This window comes from Meriones unguiculatus, chromosome 2, assembly GCF_030254825.1.
Source record: "Meriones unguiculatus strain TT.TT164.6M chromosome 2, Bangor_MerUng_6.1, whole genome shotgun sequence".
NCBI classification, from domain to species: domain Eukaryota; kingdom Metazoa; phylum Chordata; class Mammalia; order Rodentia; family Muridae; genus Meriones; species Meriones unguiculatus.
In genome coordinates this window covers 124,847,263-124,871,325 of record NC_083350.1, presented here as the reverse complement: position 1 = coordinate 124,871,325, position 24,063 = coordinate 124,847,263, and the positions used below count along the sequence as shown (strand labels likewise).

The 24,063-nt window shown below is 39.0% G+C and overlaps 1 protein-coding gene across 1 annotated transcript in view; it reads right to left on the bottom strand.

The window, feature by feature from the left end:
* Positions 1-24,063, bottom strand: part of Ptprr (protein tyrosine phosphatase receptor type R) — a 279,114-nt gene that overhangs the window by 223,200 nt on the left and 31,851 nt on the right. Inside the window, exon 2 of the mRNA XM_060378077.1 lies at positions 14,540-14,829. Within this exon, the coding sequence (XP_060234060.1) occupies positions 14,540-14,829 (290 nt within the window). The remainder of the gene's footprint in view (positions 1-14,539; positions 14,830-24,063) is intronic.

The window sequence follows — 24,063 nt, the reverse complement described above, 5'->3', positions numbered from 1 at the left end:
AGAAGTTGACCACAGGTTTGGCTCTCGGCTTCTCAACAGCCAAGAGAAAGAGAAAAACATGATTCCTGGCATTTAAAAGACATAATTATAAGGTAACCAGTGGCTCAGGAAAAATATAAGTATTCTTGGTATTGAGATCAGGAAGATCTATTTTCCGTTGTGGCATATAAAATTAATGAGAGCAGCCAGTTGCAGTTTTGATAAGGATCTTACTAAATGTTAGGTACTGTGCTGAATGATTCAACAGAATAACTATTGCTAGTACCTTTTATTTTTCTTTTTACAAACAGAGAAACTAAATTAAGAGATGTTAAGTAAGTAGGTCACTGAAATGAATGTAATTAGTGAGGCCGGATTTGGGATTTCTAAGAGTTCTGCTGACTCCAAAGCTAGCCTTCTCCCACATGGCTTCTGTTGGATTCATCCCCAAACATCCTGAATATTCAACAGAAACTCTCATTAACCAACATAATACAATCTCCACTGCTTCCTCCCAGCCTGTCACTTTGTCTTGTCTTCTTCATAGTGTCGAGATTTTTCATCCTTAATCATTTTCATTATATTGTTTGCCTGTTTCCCCAAAACCATTCAGGGAACATGACTCCAAAGAGTGTGTTTATCTTGTTTGCTAGTGTATCTCTAGAATGCATTTTACAATCTACAACGTTCAAGGCATTCAGTATTATTTTCAAGGAGCATGGTTTAGGTCTCCATTCAAAGCTTTGCAATCCTGTTGTAGATAGAACTAATTTTTCTCCAGTCCCCATGACTCACCAGAAATCTGTCATCTCCTTTTACTTATCTGTTCTCATCATTTGGGTAGCTACAGATTTTATTTTATTTTGATTATACTTAAGACATAGATGGCAATGTCCCTTGTCACACAAGAAGATTTTTTTATTCATTTTCCTGTAAATAATGAGTGCTATTTTTTGCAAACTTAATTCCAAGGCTTTGCCTAGCTCATTCTGTTTAGATTGTGCTAGGCACAGTCTAGTACTCAGTTTTCTTTTCTTTTTTTAAATAGAGCATCTCTAAAAAGAGAAAGAGATCAAGCAAATGGTTTAAAACAGGAAAAAAAAACATCTTGAACTTATTCTGGGAAAACACACTGATAGCCAGTTGTCATGTTCTCATGACAGAAAAGAAAAAAATATATTGGACAGTACATCTGCTCCAGCTTGGAAATGGAGTATTAAACAGTTTGAGGACTGCTTTAACTAGAGGTACCCAAACATACCCAGAACCCTAATCTAGTCTGGACCATTGTTTGGTTATTTCTCGTAATACAGTCCAGGAAAACGCAGCTATAGAGGCTTATACTGCTTTATAAGCCAGAAATCTGGAATTATCATTAGTTGGTTCTGAAATTCTTTCTTCAAAGTGGATTTCTGTAATCATGGAATTTGTCCACGAACATTTGACCTACCCCTTCCTTCTTTCTATCTTTGTAATTATTCTTTAGTGTTCCACTGAAGCAAAAACAATATGAGATTCCCACCAATTTCTTCTTTATGAAAACACTGTCCTAAGTGACAAAAATAAGACATGTTTTTATATTTCTGAAGTCATTCTGACCCAATGGGTAGATTCAGCAGTGGAAAGTGTCAAATGTACTTGAAATTAATGTAAAAAAAAAAAAAAAGAAAATTATTTTTCTTCTTAGTCCATGGAAAACCATTAAATAAGCATTTTTAAATTTATTGTCTTTTTTTATTTTTCTTCTCTCTTTCTTTTTCTTTCTTTGCCTCTGGGATTGCGAAGCGTGTGGCCATGTCCATGTTTTCCTCAGACCCCCTGGGCCACTGTTGTGATATTGTGTCTGCCTTTGCATTAGACTGCTTGGTTTGGTGTTTGGTTTATACAGACAATTCCATCACCTTAACTCTGTGGCTTCTGCTGGGTCACCTGATCTCTGACCCAACACCTTTCTTTATGAACTCTAAAGACCTAACTTGAAATCCAATTTTACCTGGTAGAAAGTAAAGAGAATCTGTCTAGAAGCTCTCTCCGTTAATGTCTTCATTGGTCTGCAAATCCTGGCAGCTGTTTCCTTTAGGACCACTGCCTCTATTATTGCTGGTTTCCAGACTCCCTGAACTGAAAATACATTGAACACATAAGGTGACACTTAGAAACCACGCCTTAAATCCCTTCTGTGACTGCTGTCCTTTCATCATCTAGGTTCTTAGAGTCCCTGGAGCACCAATAACACCTCAAGACAAAACACCACCCAGGAATTTTCTCTGATTATGCTAAGCACTTTGGAGGGTCAAGAAGCCAATCTTGCTAATGTAAGAGAGCTTGCCTCTTGCTAACACTCCTATTCTTCCATAATGGTTGAAAAAATACGTGAGAGCCTAGCATGGCTGTCTTCTGAGAAGCTCTACCCAGCAACAGATGGAAACAGAAGCTGAGATTCACAGCCAAACAGTAGGCAGAGAGTAGGGAACCTTGTGAAAAAATGGAGGGGTTGGGGGCTAGAAGAACACGGAGGGGACAGGAGCTCCTCAAAAATACCAACAGAGCCATCTAACCTGGGCCAGAGGGGCTTTGGAGACTGAGGCACCAACCAAGATCCATGCCTAGCCTCAACCTAGGCCATCTACACATGTAGACCCAATGGGCACCATGGTCTCCATGTGCGTCCCCTAGAAAGTGGATCGGGGCTGTCTCTGACATGGCTTCTATTGCATGTCTTTGGGACACTTCCCCCTGGTAGGGTTGTCTTGTCAGGACATTGTAAAGGGGAAGTACTCAATCCTTATGCGACCAGATGTGCTAGGATGGGTTAGTGTGTGTGTGTGGGGAGGGATCTCCATCTCTGAGAGGCAGAAGAGGGAGGATGTAGGACAAAGGGAGGGAGGGAAGGAAGGGAGGGACCAGGAGGAGAGGAAGTGGAAGGAGAGTAGGGAACTACGTACGATTAGGATAATTAATCGTAATAATAAAGTGAATAACTAAATTAAAAAAACTTTATAAAAAAGGAAGAAAATAAAGAAAAATACCCCTCATAATTTTATTTTCTCATAAATTTCCCGGCCCAAGGAAGCTTAATATCTCCCATTGTCTAGGAGCTCCAGATCCTTAACTTGCTGATAGTTTGAGCCTCAGTTGCGTTATCCAGGCTTTCATTGGTTTTGTGGGTGGGAGCGTAGGTGTTCTGTTCGTGGTGTGCTCACCTCCTCCTGCAGACCGCACACTACCTAAGCGTTTGGATGTGTTTCCTCGTAGAAGCTCTGTGCCTCTCTGGGGGTGGTATTTTCCTTTCCCATTTTAAAGCAAACGAAACAGAATGAGTCACAGAGAAAGCACAGGATACATAGTTAGACCCACATATCGTCACAGTAATGTTTCATGCTTTCTGAACAGAACCTTAACAATTTTGCCCTGCTTACTATGTTGGGGGCCTTAAACACTCCCTTTGCTGAGATCAGCTGGCTGATCTCAAATGCATGAAAATGTCATAGCTGAAACCATTATTTTATATACCAACTAAAAATTAATTAAATATCTACCTAATAAGCAGTTTCATCAAAGAAAAAAGTTAAGCACCCTAGTGCTTGCACTATATGTGGAGAAAAACTTTATAAAGAAAATACCTTTCCCTAAGATAAGCTCATCAAATATTCAGAATAAAAACTGAACAATTGTTATGGAAGGAATGCTATATTTAATTATATATTTTATTTCTACTTTTTTCCCTTTGGGGGTTATTTGCCTTAGGTAAAAGACTGTGTTGTTGTCCATACATTAAATTGTACTATATGACTCTGATGACTAATCTTCTCTGTCAGTTTAACTGTATTTAACATTGCCATGGAAATATACTTTTGGCAATCAGGATATATCTATATATGTGTAACTGGAGATGGAAGGACCCTCCATGCATGTGGCTAATGTCATTCCACAGCTGGGGTTCTGGACTGAACAAAACGGATATAGCAAACTGAGTGCTGTCATTCATCGCTCTCTACTTCCTGCCTGTGTGTGTAATCTGGCCAGTTGCTATAGACTCTTTTTCCCATGAGGCTCCCACCAGAATCAACTATGCAGTCCAACTGAGCCTAAGTTACTCCTTACTTAAATTGCTTTAGTCATGCGTTTTGTAACAGAAATGAGACAAATAGTACAATAATGGATTTTTAATCAACTGTTAGAAGTGTCAACTTAGAAAGGAACCTATGATATTAATAAAGTAAAAACTCCAGATTTTGTATATCAGATGACATACATGTGTGAAAATAATTAATACACACATAAGAATACATATATCCATCTCTGTCTGTGTGACATTAATATTTAAACCCTTAGAAATTCTTTTATTCTCTTTTTTCTTTCTGTATGTTTTCCACATATTCTAAAATTCTATGGACATCACACATACATACACATACAAACACACACTAACACACACACATAAACTAACTTTTTTCATTGGAGCAATTATAATGTTAATTTATTCTCTGTTTACAAGGAAGTTCATTATACTTAGACAGCAAGATTTCCCTTTGGTTTGATAAACTATTACAGCAACTCTCCCAAGACTTCAGTCATAACACAAGCAGGTGCAGTGGGAGGTCCAGTGTGGCTACTTCGCATTGACATTGCTGAAGCTTAGCATTTAGCATTTTCAAAATTTGCTCCAGATCCTCCTTGCTGTTTTGATGGTTAGAAGTGGAGAAAAGCAACAGATGGTGACAGTGTGACTGTCAGGATGCCAAGCTCAAGAATGGAACTTCTACTTTGAGTTTATTCTTTAAGGGTATAGTAGTATCTGTGGAAATATGAGCACGGGGCTTTATAAAATGCAAAGATTTGGGATCAAAATGAAGGTGATTATGTAAGATCTTAAAATTGAATAGAAAGTCCTTACAGTAGGTTAAAAGCAAATGTTTAAACAAATTTCTGAAGTAGATTACAGATGTTCTGTTTCTAGACCTTTTTCAAAACCAAAATCTGACACTGTTCTATTTTTCTTTATCTGTGGATCAAGTCCAGTAGCTGTGAATTCTGGAATTGAACTAAGCAGCCATCAAACACTTTTTTTTTTACATTCATCTTTTTAAAGGTCACAGATATGGAAAAAAAGGATTTTTGATGGGCTTAGCTATTACTCAATGTGGAGCGAAAAAATATGAAATAAGACCACATGTTGAAGGAGCCAGTGAGCTATCTCAGTGGAGAAAGCTCTTGCTGTGCCTGTCTGGTTACCCAAGCTTGATCCTGAAACCCATATAAAGGTAGAAGGAGAGGATCATATTCACAAATTTGTGTCTTGACATCCAGAAGCCTTCTGTGGTATGCTTGCCTCCAGCACATGCACATACATGCAATAAGAGAAATTAAAAATATAATGGTCTGTGAATAGTACTAAAATGACATTATTTCCTTGATAAAATAAACTTTTTACTTACCAGCTTTTGAATTGTTCTGTTTTTATTATCAGTTTACTGTTCATCCAGTACTCAATTTTTAATCCCCTACTATGTGCTAGTTACTTTAATGGACACTAAAGATACAGAAGGAATGAGATAGAAAAATCACAACGATTTGGAACATATATTTTGTCCACAGAATGAAGTGACACAAGCAACGGATGGCCAGAAATAGCATAATGGAAAGAGTATGCAGGGAAATGAACAAGGGTTCACTGTGGAAGCTCTCGTCTTAAGTGGTCTTGTGGGTGTATGTGTGTGTGTTTGTGTGTGTGTGTGGCATAAATGTGTGAGTGTATGGCACAGTCTAATGACATTTTCACCAGAGTGCAAGACATTCCTCTCTTATTAATTAGGAGGTATGCTCTGAGTTTTTTCATCCTTCTCTGTACGTAAAAATTATCCAAGAACCTATTTAAAAATTAAGTAATAAAATTATTAAAGAATCAGAAAAACAATGATACAGGAAGGACAGCATGATTTGACTTTAAAAATCATTCATAACCCCATTGTCCATAAGCAACTGCACGTTGAATACTTGTCATGTAATAAACTGAACACATTTATTGAGAGTTCACTATACACTCGACCAAGATTTTCAGGAAATGCCTCATGGGAAAGAGAATATCCAGGACCTAGCATCAGGTTTCCAAAAGGACAGAAAGAAGGCTAGAGCCATTTGTGCAGAGGGAGAGAGGAGTGCAGAGACAGAGATGAATACCAGATGGCATCCAATGTCTTCCTCCCCCCCCCCACAAGCTCTAGAATATTTATATGTACAGATTTCTGAGACCTGTCCTCAGATCACAGACTTGATGGGTCAGAGCCCTGGGAGTCAAGGATCCCAAGACATATGAGGTTGAGCAAAGCAAATGCTTGAACTTTATTTCCCTGCAGTGGAGATCACTCTTGTGTGTGTGTGTGTTTGTGTTTGTGTGTGAGGGCAGTATGTATATGTACGAATGTGTGGCACAATCTAATGATCAAAGAATGGCTGCTTAGTGACTATTAGCAGGATGTTAGAACAGCATAAAGGAAAGAGGACAAAGGCTGAACAGGGAAAAGAACATAACTCTTTTATGTTTATAACAATATTCTAATACTGTGATAGCGTTGCTGTAACAATTAGGTAATATTTACATCATTCTTTTTTCTTTTTATTGAAAACATGTTTTTTCTCACATAATATATCCTGATTTATGTTTTCCCCTCTCTACTCCTCCCAGTTCCTCCCCACATCCTCTTGCATCCTGATCCACCGCCTTTCTCTCGCATTAGAAAACTAACAGGCTTCTAAGGGGTAATAGCGAAATGCGGGAAGATAAAACAAAAAATTAACAAACGCACTGGAATAGAACAAAGCAAACAAACACCGAAAAGAGCCCAAGAGAAGGTGAAAAATAAACCGAGATGCACTCATTTGAACACTCAGGAATCCCATAAAAACACCATTCTTGTAGCCATAATGTATGGCTGTAGGGTAAAAATAGGGAAGAAAAATATAAATAAAATAAAAGTACAAGTAAAAATAATAATAGGCAAAAATTTTTAAAAGTTCTGACATGACATTAAGAGACAAAGAACCTCCAAAGATGCCCTTGAGTTCACTTTGTGTAGACACACACTGCTGGGCAGGGGACCTCTCCTTAGGAGCGTTTGTTCCCCAGTGAGACTCCTTTGGAGAAAAACGAATCTTCTTTTAAATTTTATTTATATTTTATTAATTACAGTTTATTCGCTTTGTATCCCAGCTATAGCTTCCTCCCTCCTCCCCCTCCCAATCCTACCCTCCCTCATCTCCTCCCATGCTCCTCCCCAAGTCCACTGTTAGGGGAGTTCCTCCACCCCTTCCACCTGACCCTAGCCTGTCAGGTCTCATCAGGACGGGCTGCACTGTGTTATTTATTTATTTATTTATTTATTTATTTATTTGTTTGTTTGTAAGTGTTTATCTGTGGATTGGAGCTAGCTTCGGGTTAGAGATCGGGACATCTGTCCACTTCTTCCAGCCCTCGGATCTCATCTGGCACAGACCCGTGCAGGCCCATGCTGCCTCAGTCTCTGAGTTCACAGAGCATCGATCCTGTAGACTTGGAGGGTCTTGTTTCCTTGGCGGTCTGCATCCCCTCTGGCACTTAACACAGGGCTAAGAAAAAACTCGAATGTTTTTGGACTTATAAAATTGCTGCTACTGGTTACTGTCCCAGTGACTTTTTTTTTTTGTCAAGCAACTATCCAATTGTGCCAACACCGTGTGGGTAGCAGCCCATACCTGCGCTGCATTCCTTGTCATTATTTCATTTCTTATAGGAACGCAGCTATGTTTGTGATTTCTTCTTTTACATTTATACGTTTGCATCTGTGTATTTCAAATCATTATTTATCCAACTTCCTTCCATTTTAACTTTTAACATTAAGATTTTTTTCTCTTATATTGTAGTATCTTTTTATCACCTTAACATTGTAGATGTTGTATTCATTCAATCTTTTGATTTCTGGCTCCTTTAAAAAATAATTTATGCAACCTATTTTGATCATATTTACTTTCATCCCACCTCCTCCCAGATTTACCCCCACCTCCCTTCCCATCCAGCTCCATGCCCTGTTTTCACCTCTTACATACACACACACACACACACACACACACACACACATACACACACACACACACACACACACACCAATTTTTGTTGTTCAAATGCTCATATACCACAACCTTAAAGAAAATTGACCCCTGACTCTTCTTTTTGCAGCACCTACCAAACACCAATAGCTTCTCAGCTAGGGGTGAGACTCTGTGCCACCTGGGCCTTCCATTCTGGGATTTTGGTCTGGTTTGAGTTTGTGCAGGTCTTGGGTGCATCCCTTCTGTGAGTTCATATACAAAAGCTCCCTGTTGTGCTCAGAAAACAGTTTCCTTGCAGTCATGGTCATTAAAAAGCTTCCAAAGGCCTGCATTTTGCCTACCATTAGCTCAGGAACAAGCCCAGATCCTCTCTCCCTGTCCCCCAAGCCCTGTTGATTTCAAGTTCACTTGGCATCAAGAAGTATATAAGTCACAGGAAGTTTCATAAATTTAAAAACTTTTATGGGACATGATAGATTACACTAAAGCATAGCTCTTTTCATTAGCAAGTAGCCTTCACTTTAGAACATATTCTCAGCACCTTTTTTCTATATCAAAGTGAATTTATTTTTTTTTCTGAAGAATTATTGGGGAGGTTTCAGGTGGCTTTCATCCATTCCTTATAGAAATGCTTCCTGGAGTTCTGTGTCTCTGCTTTTAATGTTTCTTGAAGGATATACCATGTTTTCATAAACAGCCTGCATGTAAGAATCAGGAAACATTGAGGAGGAAGGGGCAGAAAGACTGTAAGAGCCAGAGGATCAGGGAATCTACATTGAGATTGCATCTTCTAGGAACGTCAGAAGCTACACCCAAACGTCTCACCAACATGACTGCCTGAACATGAGCTGAACAGGACAATTGGAATGCTAACATGGATGTGAATGGAGGAAAGTCCAGGAGGCATCAACCCTACAGAGAGAACTACAAAAGAATGATGAGACAGGGAGAAACAGTCTTCCCAGGGAAAGAGCACATCAGTTGGTTATCCAGGGCCAAATGGTCATCACTTTAAAAACGTGTGCATGCAAGTAACACTATACAGACTGAGCAGGTGTAGTCATGCATTAGGAACACATACACACACACGACACAATTTAATTAATAAAAATTAACATCATGAATTTGAAACAGAGCAGGGAGGGGTATGTGGAAGGATTTAATAAGGAAAAAATAAGGGGAAATGGTGTAAATATATTATAATATCAAAGATAAACGAAATAAAAAACAGAAATCCGTATTATCTGTGTTATTATATATTGAACTGTTTGTGGTATAATCCCACCTTTGCTGGTTTGATAGTGTTCAAATTTTATTACAGGTAGCATCTTCTCCCACATGTGGCTTAGAGGCTTTTGGGGAAAGCTCTTGGAGTAGAATCTATCTGTGGGTTAAGTCGATGTTATGAGTCTGATCTCATCATCAGGTGTCAAATTCTTTAAGGATATAGGCCCAGGGTATTTAGTTATGAAATGAGCCTCACCGGCTAGTCAGAACAAGCCAAGGTAAAGCTCAAAGCACAGGGTTCAGATGTCACTGAAAGTCCACTATCCAAAGTCCCCAATAGCCTTGTGAGTTAAATTTCTTAAAAAAAAAAAAAAGAAAAAGAAAAAAAGAAAAAGAGTATTTGCAGGAATGGCTATACAGAACAGAAAGGCACAGAAAGAAATCATGGGCAACTTTCTTGATTAATTTAAATGCAAAAATTTTCAACCAAATACTTGCAAACCAAATTCAGGAACACACCAAAAGGGTCACTTACCATGATCACAGCTGAGATATGTTAGTTAGTAATTGTTATAAATGGCATAAATGGACTAGAGGACAGAATCCTTTGGTCATCTCAATAGAAACAAAAGGCTTTTACAAAAGAAAATGCCTCTTCCATGTTGAAATATATACAGAAATTTGGAATACAAGGAAGGAATTTCTGCACAAAAAAAAAAAAGGTTTCAAATGGTGTACTTACAGCCAACAGAATATTAAATGAGAGAATCTCCTCATTAGTCAGTGAAGAAACTCTTAACTCTTCAAAGGACTGAGAATAAGTGTCTGATACACACAATCTGTCCTCCTCCACCAAGGCTCAGAGAACACGGAGAGAAGTACCGAGAAACTTTGTTTTCTGGATTTGACACGGCCATTGCACACATGAACCCACAGCTGCTGAAGTTAATTGCACAGGACTACACTACACCCGGCCAGTTAAAAATTCAATGGAATTTTAGGTAAGAACTGGGAAATAGTAAGAGCTGGAGAGGACAGGGTCTCCACAAGGAGAGCAACAGAACAAGAAAATTTGAACACAGGGAACTTCTCAGAGACTCATACTCCAACCAAGGACTATTCATGGAGATAACCCAGAACCCCTGCACAGATGTAGCCCATGGCAGTTCAGTGTCCAAGTGGGTTACATAGTAATGTGAAGAGGGACTGCCTCTGACATAATCTGATTGGCCTGCTCTTTGATCACCTCCCCCTGGGGGGGAGCAGCCTTACCAGGCCATAGTAGAGGACAATGCAGCCACTTTTGATGTGAACTGATGGACTAAGATCAGAAAGAAGGAGAGGAAGACCTCCCCTATCAGTGGACTTGGGGAGTGGCATGCATGCAGAGGGAGGAGGGAGGGTGGGATTGGGAGGGGAAGAGGGAGGGGCTTATGGGGGAATGCAGAATGAATAAAGTGTAATTGATGAAAAATTAAAAAAAAAAATTCAAACCTAGTGGTGGTGAGTGGCAGCCCCTCAGGCCTCTTCCTAGAGCTATTGGTAGTTACTGGCTTCTGGGGGATGGAAAGTCACTTTTTTGGGGAATGGACACTGGTAAGTTGCCCATGCCCTAGTGAATGTCCTCAGAGCTATATGTACGTGGGCATCCCTAGTTGGGCTCGGTGGGCTAAATATAAAAAAAATGGAAATGGAAAATAAGACAATAAGTTATCAGAAAGATATTTCGGAGTAGGCACCCAGAGTGGAGTTGGAGGCAAAGTATGGGGTGGACACTATCAAGAGACAGTGTACATATACGTATAAATATGTATGTGTATGCATGTATATATACATATATGTGAAACTTCCAAAGAATAATTAAAATATACTTTTTTCAAAAAAACAGAAGAATGCCCACCTGAGTGCTGGTCTGAGTAAGGGATAACCAAGAAAGAAACTATAGCATTCCGGGGATCTCATAGAGACCATTTTAGCTTCCAGAGATTTACCAGTCTTGGGCGTTTATAGAAAAACTGCCAAAATGTCCTCCCTACTTTTCCCTTCCTTTGCTTCTGCAACTTTTTCTTTCTTTACATCATATGTACTCTGTGAAGTAGACTGTAATCTCCTTACCTACAACTCTTTTCACTGACCCCATGATAGCCACCCTCCCTATGTTCCAAAGATTTACTTGCTCTCAATTTTCTCAGGCTTTTAGCCAGGTTAAACCATTCTTCATTCAATAACATATGCCAAGCTGTAAGAGCCTAGTACTAACTCCATCCCACCACTTTCACTTATGTTCCTGGGGGCCCCTTCTTGCTGGTGTACAACCTAGTGTCCTGACAAGCATCCCAGAAACCCAATGATGAGAGCCATGGACTTTCTAGTGCACATTTGGCTAAAGTCTATGTCTTTCCTCAGGACTGACTTGGGTCCATTAATTTCCCCTCTAAATTGTATTTGCACAGACAATAGCGCTTCATCGAGTTTCTGGAACATAATTAGCATTCCGTGGGATAAACACATTCTTTGTGCTATTCTTCCCATAGAACAAACAAACTATAGATTTTTTTTTTCAATTACAGAAAGGAGAAATAGAAAAGAATCATTTGTGGACAAAACTCTTAAGGAATTCTTTGTGATACTAATTAGAAATCAGGAAGAAGAGGACATGCCCATTTTTCTTAAACTTCTCAGCTTAAACCTCATTGCTGACAACTGTGGGCATAATGTTGTTGTTGACTGTGTAAAGATTCAGATGCTGATTTCTGTGCCCCCATATATGGTTGCAGTCCTTGTTCTGAGGATTTCCTGCCTAAACTCTGTTCCCCAATTATCCCCTGATATGTCAATAAAACACCTTAATGGCAATCATTGAGCAGGGGAGAGAGGAGGGCTGGACTTCCTGCCAGCCTGGGGAGGAGGAGGAGAAAGAGAGAGAGAAGAGGAGAAGGAAGTGGGATTCAGCCAAGGGCAAAAGTCCAGGAGATATCAGCAAAGAGCAGCTGGAGCAGAGAAAGCCATAAAATGCAAGTATCACGTGGATTTTGGCAAAAGGGAGTCAGATTAGTTTAGAGGGTTAACAATACAGTAATAACTGCTACTATTGTGCCATGAAGCTTATTAAATAATAACAGTCCAGCCTCAGCTATTTGAGTGCTAGCTGAGTTAAGTGAGAAACTGCACACATATTTTTAAAACAGTACTAACAAATAATATCAGAAACAAGAGCAGGGACTAAATATTAGAGGACAAAAGAATTTTCCTCATCTGACTGGGAACTCTAAGTTATGTGTAGATTCTTAAAGCTTTAGTATAGCTTTCAAACTTTTCAATAAAAAAACATTTCAATCATTTACTCACTTTGAGGGACTGCTACTTATTAATACTGCTCGTTTCATATTTATAAAACCACACAATAACTCATCTGTATCACTGAAATACTCTATAAGCAAAAAAGACCAGGTAAGTATTTGCATACATTGTATCTGCGTCAGTTTAGGTGGGTTTTAAACATAAACACACACACATATAAATCCTATGCTTACAACACGCTAGCTATTCCATCAAGATCATTATATTGCTGGTGAGTGTTTTCTGCATTGTCTATGATCTACTCTTAAATTGCTTTTCTGAAAATAATGTCCCTCAGATCCGCCGATTTTTATGTGTATGTCACACTTCATTTTTGAAGTAGCTGAACAGTATTGATTAATGTGAAAAAATAACGCCATCCCTCCAGTTTTCCTAGGAAATTACCATGTGCATACATAATGTAAGTAGTTTTATACAAACAGTTCTGGCAATCAGAGCTGTCAGAGGCTGCAGGGGTTTCAGCTACATGTTAGACAGAACATAAACAGCAAAAAGCACTTTTTTACCTCTGTGCCAGCATCATTCAAAGGACAAAGTGCAGCTTCTTAATAAATCCCTAAACCATAAATAGCCTAAAACTGACCTGCCTTAATTCTTAATTTGTGCCTTTTATCATCTATAATATCAGATTAGCTAGATAACATTAAAGTTGTCTAGTCTCTTAGACTGTAAATCATAATAACGTAAGCATTGATGACCATGGGACTGTGATAATCAGCAGCATCAGATGGGCATTCCCAGATACAGAGATGTCATTAACATTGCTAACACCATACAGGCAGGGCATATGACTTTCTCTCTCATAACATCTGTTAGCCATAAAAGGAAAAAATTAAGTCTTACAGAAGATCAAACAACCTACATGAATAGTTCTTCTTATGTCCTCATTTTTTTTTTTGATTGCTACTATTTCCTGATTTTAATTATTGGCATCTTCTTCCCAGACATTTCTCAAGTATGGCCAAAGACTGTCTCCTTTGTCTCTTTTTCCAGATATTCTAAATGATAACGGGGCTAAATTAATACTCAATACATGTTGAAAACACCAACAAATGAATCTCTGATTGTTATCACTGAAAAAGGATACCATGTATTACATAAAAATGAAGAAAAAAAACAAGGAAAGTTCAATGTTAATCACATCATGAATGGGATATGACACAATATAAACAGTTTCACTAGACTACATTGGCCCCAAGGTTATAGTTGTTATAGTTTTAAAATTAGGATTTAATTTAGTTCTAAATAAAATTTGGTATTTCAATTCATGTGTATAGTGTGTAATCATCCATTATTTTGAAGGATTTATTTGACTATGTACCTCAGGTTGGCTTTGAACTCATGACAATCCTTCTGCTTAAATACCACTTTAAGAGAGTATATAGTAATAAAAGGGATTCAACCACAGAATAAATTTTTATATGACGCTTCCACAACTTGAGAAACTTTATCTGTGTTATCTATTCTATGAGGATCATTCGATCATGCAAATGTTGATGCTTGACCAGTGATATTAGGAATATTATCATAGATGACTTCCTTCCAACCAATCTTATTTACTCCAGTGACAGAACACTACTTATTAGTCTCCCCCATAACTATTCTCTGTTTCAACTGTTTCTTCTTTTAACAAAGAGAATCTTTGTTAAATGCTGTTTGTTTACACAAGCTGTTTTTAACAGGCCTATTCTTTAAGAATTTATTACACAGAGGGCAGGAGGCTCTGTATAAAATATGCTCTGCCTTCCTAAAGTGGTCTTTAATTCTCAGTATGTACTTACTGATGCACTATGCATTCAGGCATGAGCATCATGCCCATGTGAACACCCGCCTCAGCATCATCGTCAACATCATGACCAGTATCAACGTCAGTTAACTTGGTACTTACCACCACGATTACATTTGCTGCTGGAATTGGGAGATTTTCTATTTCAAGATCTTGACCAGACACAGCCAACAGGTTAAGAGATGGGTCATACGCAGGTCTAGGAAATGCTGAATTAACAATTTGATGATGTTTGGTTATTTGAACTTCAGAAGGGGAATGATAGTTATATGCCTCTTGAGCTATATCCAGGCTCTTCTCAATATCTTGTGAATGGTGATAAATGAACACTGGCTTCCAACTCTTCTTTTGACGAATATCCAAAAAATGATCATTATTTCCCCAAGAACACTCTACAAGACAGAAGAATCAGAAAGAAATTAAAAAAATGCTACCCAGAAAACCATGTAGAATATCTATATTTTTCTCCATATTCATTTGTGCATATTTGCACACACACATGTACATTCTCATGTGTGTGCACATATGTAGGCATGTGTCCGTGGATTACAGAGGTTAACGTTGGGTAACTTCCTCAATAGTTCCCCATCTTATTTTTGGAGACAGGGCCTTTTATTGAAACTAAACTCATCCATCCAGTGAGACTGGTAGAAGAGCAAACATCAGGGGTCTTCCTGTCTCTGTCTCCACAAAGCTGTGATTATAGGCACACTTTCCACTCCTGACTCTCTTGGGATGTGTAAGGGATCTAAATTCAGCTCCTCATTCTTAAGCAGCAAGCATTTTACCAACGAAGGCATCTCCACGGTGCCTCTTCCTTCTTTTATCTAAACATACAACACTGTGTTGGACTTGTATATCTGGGTGTCCTCTATGCTTCTCAAATGCAAAACATACTGTTTTAAAACTTTCTCTGATTTTGTTGATGATCATATATATATGTATATATTCTTACGTAAATTATTTATATACAAAAATTTTATTCCATGTATGTAGTATTTTAGCAGATTAGGTTTAGGCAAGCAAAGGCAGATATCCAAGTATGCTCCTGGTAGCAATTCGTAATTGTCTGATAGCACCCTTATTCACCACACTATAAAATTACGTACATTTTTCAGCCTTTTTCTTAAGTAAATACTCTTGACTGAAAATATATCTGTTGGAATGATATTTTGTGCACTGTGTAAAAGTTGTCTTTTTATATTCAAATGCTGATTTCTGTGCCAGCAGAGAAATGAATACAGACCTAACTTTGGCATTATTACGAATCCCCTGCCTCAGTGTTTTGTAAACATTGTTCTCCATCACCTACTGACTGGTTGAATAAAGAGTTCAACAGCTTATAACAAAGGGAAGAGAGAACAGATAGGACTTCCAGAGAGATAGGAATGCTGGGAAAGAAAAAGTCATAAAAAGAATTCACCTATGAGACATGGAGTCTGACCTATGAAAATGAAGAAGAGGTAACAAACCATGTAACAGAACACAGATTAATATAAATAGGTTAATGGGTTATAATAGCTAGTTGGGAACAAGAGTAAGATAAGGCCTAAATCTATTATAAATAAATATAGTCTCCATGTTGTTATTCAGGGCTGGAGAGGGGACAGAAAATTCATATGGTTTTATATATCTCCATTGGTAGATGATTAATGTGAAGAGAGATGTATATAGCCTTGCTTTCAGCCTTGGGAATTACATACATATGGCTGTTGCAGTAGGAGTACGATATGAAAACTATGTGTTAAAGAGCAATGGCATAAAAGAATTCTGCTCTTTAATAAAAGGGGAATGCTATGGTCACCTCTGAATTTCTACTCACCCTTCATGTGGCATCTTATTATCGATGTTGTTATTTTAAATGTTTTAGTTATAGCAACTGAGCCTAAATGCTCTTCTTGTTAATCAATGATCATAAGAAAAAAATAAATATATCTAATTTAAAATTATCATCAGGTTAATCAACACATTAAAAAGCAAAAATACAATCTACTTTTTGATATAAAAAGAGAGGAACAGATTACCACATAGTAATACCACCAATCTAGGTGTCACAGATTTGCCTGTGGTAAAGTCTCCTGAGGAATTAATTCTATATTTAGCATGTTTTTGTAGTCAGTTATTCTTTTATCTTTTATTCCTCATATCTTACAAAGTTCTAAAAAATTGTTTTTGTAAATCTCAAGCCTAATTCAGCCTAATTCAAGCCTAACACCACTATGTTAAATATAGTTTTCATGTTCTCAAATTGCAAGGTCTACTCCTTGGTAGGACAGCCTCTATCTAAAGATAGGATCCAGGGTTTATTTAGGCACAGACTATGTCTTCCTCACAACAATCTTTAAATGGACAGTCCTAGAAAAGTTTAACCAGGCCAAATGTGGGATGTCTATTCTGTTTTTCAACTCCAAGGTTACTATTTCACCACAACTCTTCATAACATGTATCTCAGAGAGAAGATGAAGAGTCACTCATCAATCATGGAATCATAGAAGCTTGTCTTTGACAGCCAATACTGTCCAAATGAGCACTTGGTGATCAGAAAGTCAGTCTACATTTAAGACATTTGGTTACCATTATCTGTTAACAAAATCACCAACAATAACATTGCAACCATGTAAATCTAACAATACTATATATGTATCTAAGGATCATTTCATTTCCAAGTGTGAAGAATTTTTATTTTAGTTAGAAAAACAAAGTATAGCTCTTTTGAAGGTCATCACTATTTAACCACCATCTTTACCAAACTGTGATGTTGTAAAAATATTAAATTATGAAATTCACAGGTAAATGGGTAAAGCTCAAAACAACCATTTTGAATGAGGTAATCCAGACCTAGAATGATAAACACTGTAGATCATTTGTGGATACTAGCTTTGACTCTTTAGATATTTATGTTTTATTTGGAATATACACAGAGGTGAGGAAATTAATGAGGGAGCAGGTGGGAGTTCAAAGTCAGAGAAATTAAAAGCAATGGTATAAAAACTTACAGGGATTAATGGGACAGAAAGGGTTAAATAGGTGTGGGGATTTGGAAGGCAGGTTAGAGGAAGGAATGTGGGGCGGGATAAATAACACTAAAGACCTTTAAAAATAATATAAAAGCATACTACTTACTGCTTCCTAATGCATTTGAGTGTACACACACACACACACACACACACACACACACACACACACCGAGTTACATTATGATGGGATGACAATGCACCTACTACATGCCATTGGAAAAAAATTAATATACCACTTCAAGGAATTAGTTATCTTTCTTGCTGTTGTTGGCCAGTGGTCTCATAGACCTCTAAACATTGTAAGTTACTGGTGATGCTATTAGTTACTCTCCAAGTAAAACCTAATTTTGAAGAAACCACATACTTTAGTCACAGAGCGTGGAAATAACAGACTGGTACTGACCTGGAAGCCTCATCCCTAGGGCTAGCTTCCATAGAGTTAGAAGGTGCTCTGTGCACTACTGGAGGAAAAAAGCAACCATCAATCAATCTTATCCACTTGGGAGCCCTGTGAGTTACGATAATGTCTGGCATGGGAAGAGAGGTCACTTGTGCAATAGTGGCACAAACACCACTGGAGTAACCAATCACTTTCTGATTGGATTTAAGTTCCACTCCACAAGATGAAACTCATATTGGGCACCATTGTTGGGTCAAGAACTTGTGGCTACAGCACATGCTGGAGAGGTTGTGGAGAAAGGGGAACCCTCCTCCATTGCTGATGGGAATGTAAACTTGTTCAACCACTTTGGAAATCAATCTGGCACTTTCTTAGACAATTAGGAATAGTGCTACCTCAAGAACCAGCTATACCACTCCTAGGCATATTTCCAAAACATGCTCAAGTACACAAGGACATTTGCTTAACCATGTTTGTAGCAGCTTTATTTGTAATAGCCAGAAGCTGGAAACAGCCCAGATGCCCCTCAACAGAGGAATGGATACAGAAATTGTCGTACAATGGAATACTATTCAGCAAGTAAAAACAAGGAAATCATGAAATTTATGGTGGCATCTAGATAAGATCATCCTGAGTGAGGCATCCCAGAAGCAGAAAGACAGACAGTATATACTCACTTAAAAGTGGATATTCAACATATAATATAGGATAAACATACTAAAATCTGTACACCTAAAAAAGCTAAGCAAGAAGAAGGACCCTGGGTAAGATGCTTAACCCTCATTCAGAAAGGCAAACAGGATAGACATTGGAAGAAGGGGAAAACAGGAAACAAGACAGAAGCCTACCACACAGGACCTCTGAAAGACTCTATCCAGCATGGTATTGAAATAGATGCTGAGACTCATAGCCAAACTTTGGGCAGAGAGCAGGAAATCTTATGAAAGAAAGGGGAGATAGAAAGGCCTGGAGTGGACAGGAGCTCCACAAGGAGAGCAGCAGAACCAATAAATCTGGGTCCAGGGGTCTTTTCTGAGACTGATACTCCAACCCAGGACCATGCATGGAGATAACCTAGAACTCCTGTACAGATGTAGCCCATGGCAGCTCAGTCTCCAAGTGGGTGCCTTAGGGAACAGAGGTTGTCTCTGACATGAACTCAGTGGCCGGCTCTTTGATCACTTCCCCTGAGGGGGGAGCAGCCTTACCAGGCCACAGAGGAAGACAATGCAGCCAGTCCTGATGAGATGGTCAGATGGAAGGAAAGGAGGACCTCCCCTATCAGTGCACTTGTGGAGGGGGATGGGAGGAGAAGAGGGAGGGAGGGCAGGATTGGGAGGGGATGAGGGGGGCTACAGCTGGGATACAAAGTAAATAAGTTGTAATAAAAAAAACTTGTGACTAGCTGGGATTAGCTCTATGGGAATACCTACTAGTATTATTCTGCTAAGTGGTCATACTATTAAATGGCCTACTAATGACTTATTATCATACACATAGGTTCAAACTTCTCCCCAAGCTGGAGAGACATCTCAGTTGCTAAGAACAATGCCTGTTCTTCCAAAGGACCCAGGTTTAATTCCCAGCATCCACATGGCAGCTTACATCTGTCTGTAACTCCCAAGATCTCGCACCTTCACACAGACACATGCAGGCAAAACACCAATGCACATAAAATAAAAATAAATTAGTTTTAAAAAGAAGTATTTAAAAAAGACTTTCCTCAATCTTCAGAAGATAAGCTTCTATTTGTAGTACATGGCGAGTGACATGGAGACCCACAACTGGCTGAGAGAAGGAAATAAGAGACTATGGAATGTTCATCCATAAATAGGATATCTCCAAGGTTCAGGAATCACATGGAGGAAGAATAGAAAGACTGTAAAATCCAGAGGCAGTTGGGAGGGGGGATGGGAAAACAGTGTCCTCTGGTCACAGTAGGGCAGCTGCACATATGAACACAGTGGTTGTGATAAACATTCACATTTCCTATGTAAGCCCAAGCCAGACCAAATCCCAGCATGGAGAGGGAGAGTAGACGTGATGCCCCACCCCTAGCAGAGGTATAATTGGCACTTGATGGTTGCTAGGAGAGCAAGAGTCAGTTTTTCTCCAAGAGTGTTTCCACTGGTAGAGTGGCCATGTTCCGTTGGAAAGTCACGTATCCAAGAATACATGGGGAACACAAATTGGACTTATGGGTATAAAAAGAAAACGAGGCTACCAAGTTGGACAGGTAGAGAAGGGAAAGTTGATTTGGGAGGAAACGAGGGAGTGGGGAATGTACAACAGAAAAAAAACACATCCAGGGCCAAATAACTAGTTTTTAATAGACAGAAGGAAAATAATATAAATATTTATATTATTTATTATTAGGAATAATATAAGGTTGTCTGAGTAAGAAAAGTTACAGAGTAGGAGAATATGAGTGATTTTTGGAAGCAGAATAAAAATGTCTTCAAGTACATAAGTATTATAGCCTGACACTGAAACCACTAAAAACTCACATGTTTATAGTTCTCGCTAGAAATTAGTACAGAAATGGAAATTCAATGAAAAATAAATTTCAGTAACGATGTTCCCATAGATTAAAATAATTATTAGGCACATCAATAGACTACCTCTGTGAGGGACAGAGAGCAAAAGAAGTCAGAAAATTTCTGCTTAAAAAGATGACTAAGAGAGAAAAAGAATCTTTAAACTATGTTGATTAAAGGTGTTCTATTGATTTTTTTCCCACCTGTTTGTTTGTTAGGTCTAATTCCAATGCATTAGTTTTTGTTTTATTTTATTATATTATTATCTTGTAGCCACTCTGTTTTCTAGTGAGAGACAGAAAGAGAATAGATCTGGAGGGGAGGGGACGTAGGAAGAAACAGGGAGGAGTGAACAGAGGGGAAACCATAATTAGCACCTATGTGAGAAAAACATCTATTTCAATAAAATAAAAAGAAAATATATCCCATAAATATACATAATATATGTTCAACAGCAAACAGTGGAAAATAAAAAGGGCCATAAATTTGAAGAGCAGGAAGGGGTATGTGGTAGTTGTGGAGAGAAAAGGGAAAGGAGAAATGTTTTAATTCAATTATAATCTCAAAAGTAAAATAGAGCGATAAGAAATTTTTTTTAAGAAAGATGTTCCAAGGAAAAAAGAGAAGAAACTAACAATAAGTGTTTATTATTAAGAGGAAAAGAAAAACAGCTGTCATGGAGCCTCAACATAGGATTTAAATGGTGAAGTAGACATTACTGAACTGAAGAAATAGTAAGCTGGGAAACTTTAGGTAATTTTTCAGGAAAGAGAACAGAGAAATTTATAAATAAATGGAGACACCAAAAAGAAGGCCAGGCTATGGAGATGGCTTAGACTTTAAGAACTCATAGAGGAGAACCCTCATACTCTTCCCAAGACCACCATTACCTATAACTCTGACTCCAGGGGCTTTGATGCCCTCTGGCCATCTGGCCTCTATGGGCATTGGGAACATAAGTGGTGCACAGATATGCTTGTGGGCAAAACACCCATCCACAATAGATAGATAGATAGTTCGATGGATGATAGACAGACAGACAGATAGAGAGACAGATAAATATTTTAGTCACCTCCTCCTGAGGGGGAGCAGCCTTACCAGGCCATAGTAGAGGGCAATGCAGCCACTTTTGATGTGAACTGATGGACTAAGATCAGAAAGGAGAGGAGAACCTCCCCTATCAGTGGACTTGGGGAGTGGCATGCAAGCAGAGGGAGGAGGGAGGGTGGGATTGGGAGGGGAGGGAGGGGCTTATGGGGGGGATGCAGAATGAATAAAGTGTAATTGATGAAAAATTAAAAAAAAGGGAAAAATAATTTAAGAACCTTAAATGACTTTCAAAAGTGGAGGAAAACATGGAGTTAGTCAATTTACATGGAGCACGTCTCTCCCCTGGGGGCAATGGTCTCCTGAACCTACTCAGACCTCGGACACCACCACTGCTAGTTCTAGAACTGATGCAGGATGTTCCAACGAGGGGATTAAGGCTTCTCATAATATTTCCTATAAGCCCACACCTGTTTGTTTATATCCCCATTTTTATTCATTATTAGCCAGATAGAGCCAAGTAATTGTGGTAATGATACTTGCTTTTTTGCCCAATGCTGGAATGCTAGTAAATTTACTAGCTGGTTACTCGCATGCCTCGCTGGGTGCCTGTGCCTGTTGATGCCCCTCACGCTATGACTCTCTTCAGACAGAAAAGGGATCTTGGAATTACAGCTGCCATTGTTACTGCCATCTCATTGGCGGCTGTTGGAGCTACCACCGTGGCATTAGCCATGAGTCATACTGGGCAGACTGCTCAGACCCTGAATAACCTTTTAGCCAATGTAGCTCATGCCTTAGATGTACAAAAAGGAATTAATGCTCAACTAAAAGGAGGTTTGATGGTGTTCAATCAGAGGATTGACCTCGTGCAGGAGCAAATTGATACCCTATGGCAAATCGCTCAACTTGGCGGTCAATGAAAGTATGCTGGACTTTGAGTCACTAACATACAACATGAGAATTTTCCCTGTGCTGCAAATCTGTCTAAACAATTGTCTAGCTATATTTTAGGTAATTGGACTGGAGAATTCGATACTATGATGGAGCAGCTGAGAGTGGCCATTGTCATGGTAAATTCTACCAGAGTGTACGCAGGACTAGCCACAGGATTATCATCATGGATTGCTGCAGCCATGAATCATCTGAAGGAATGGGCAGGCATGGGAGCGTTAGCAGGCCTTCTGGTATTGGTCACCTTGGTTTGCCTATGGTATATATGCAAGATTAGAGTCTCACAACAGTGTAATGCAGCCATGACCATTCAGGCCTTTACAGCCATTGAAGCAGGACAGTCTCCCCAGCATGGTTGGCTACCATAAAAAGCCAAAATATTACGCTCAGGATGCGAGGCTAAGCACTGCACTCAGGGTCAGCCGCTTTGGACCCAGAGAAGAGCATGTCTGATTGCATGCGGGTTGATGCCCCAGGTCCCGCCTCTGAGAAAAAGGTATCGGACAGGTCTGATGCTCTTTGGGTGGATGACACCTAAATGAACATCAGTACAAAGTCCCAATTTATTTCTAATATCAGAGATCAGACCTCTACTCTTGCCTGATGCATCTAAAACAAAAAGGGGGAACTGTAGAGAGCTGCGTAATGCCGTGCCTTAAAGATGGAGCTGGTTTCCGCCTTCCACCTTCCCGATGGTGAGTGCTCTCTGTCACGAACAACTTCACATTTGGCTAAGGCCAAGGATCTGGCTTGCTTCCATGTATGTGGACCTATCTGCATTGCCCACGTGGCATGTTGAGGTTGGCTACCCAGAGGCTATTTAAAGTGGGCTGGCTTTACCCAGGGTCAGATGATTGTTCAAGGTTCCTCAATAAACTGCATTGAAAAAAAAAACAAAATGTGAGCTATGGTGGCATTACTTTTCCATGCAGTCCATGTTCATACTCTCCAGCACTCACATCTGTGTGCAGTTCTCAGCCACTAAGGATGCATCTAATGAATGGACACAGCTAAGGTGACGGATATCACTTCCATGATTAGATTTTTAAAAATGTGATTTCTGTGTTTCTAGAAGATTTTCTTGCTTACTCCAGTATAACAAATGGTGTTGAATTAAATTCGTGTATGTTGGAGGCCCCTAGACAAAAGCCAGAGAGGAGCTGAGACCATGGGCCAGTGCTTCTCAAAGCATTACATCTTCCTAGCATCACATAGTGCGCTAAAAAGTAAATCTCAAGTCAAATCAAGCCTCCATCCAAGATCCGAGCCCTGGTAAACACCTTAACTGCAGCCACATGGGCCAGGAGCCAACAGCGAAGCCATATTCTGGTTTATGATCCACAGAAACAGAGAAATAATAAATACATGATTTGAACATTAGAGTAATTTGTCGTGTACCAACAGGAATATAGCGCAAAGACACTGAATATAGGCTGTCATTTTAAATACTTTAATAACATAACACATTAGAGAGCGGGGAGTGTTTATAAGACTTTAGGAGGGACCATGACAATACACACTCACACACACACACACACACACACACACCTTGTTTTGTCTAATTCCAATGTTTTAGTTTTTGTTTTGTTAGCCAGTCTTTTTTCTAATGAGAGACAGAAAGAGAGTGTGTCTGGATGGGAGGTGAGATGGGGAGAAACTGGGAGAAGTAGA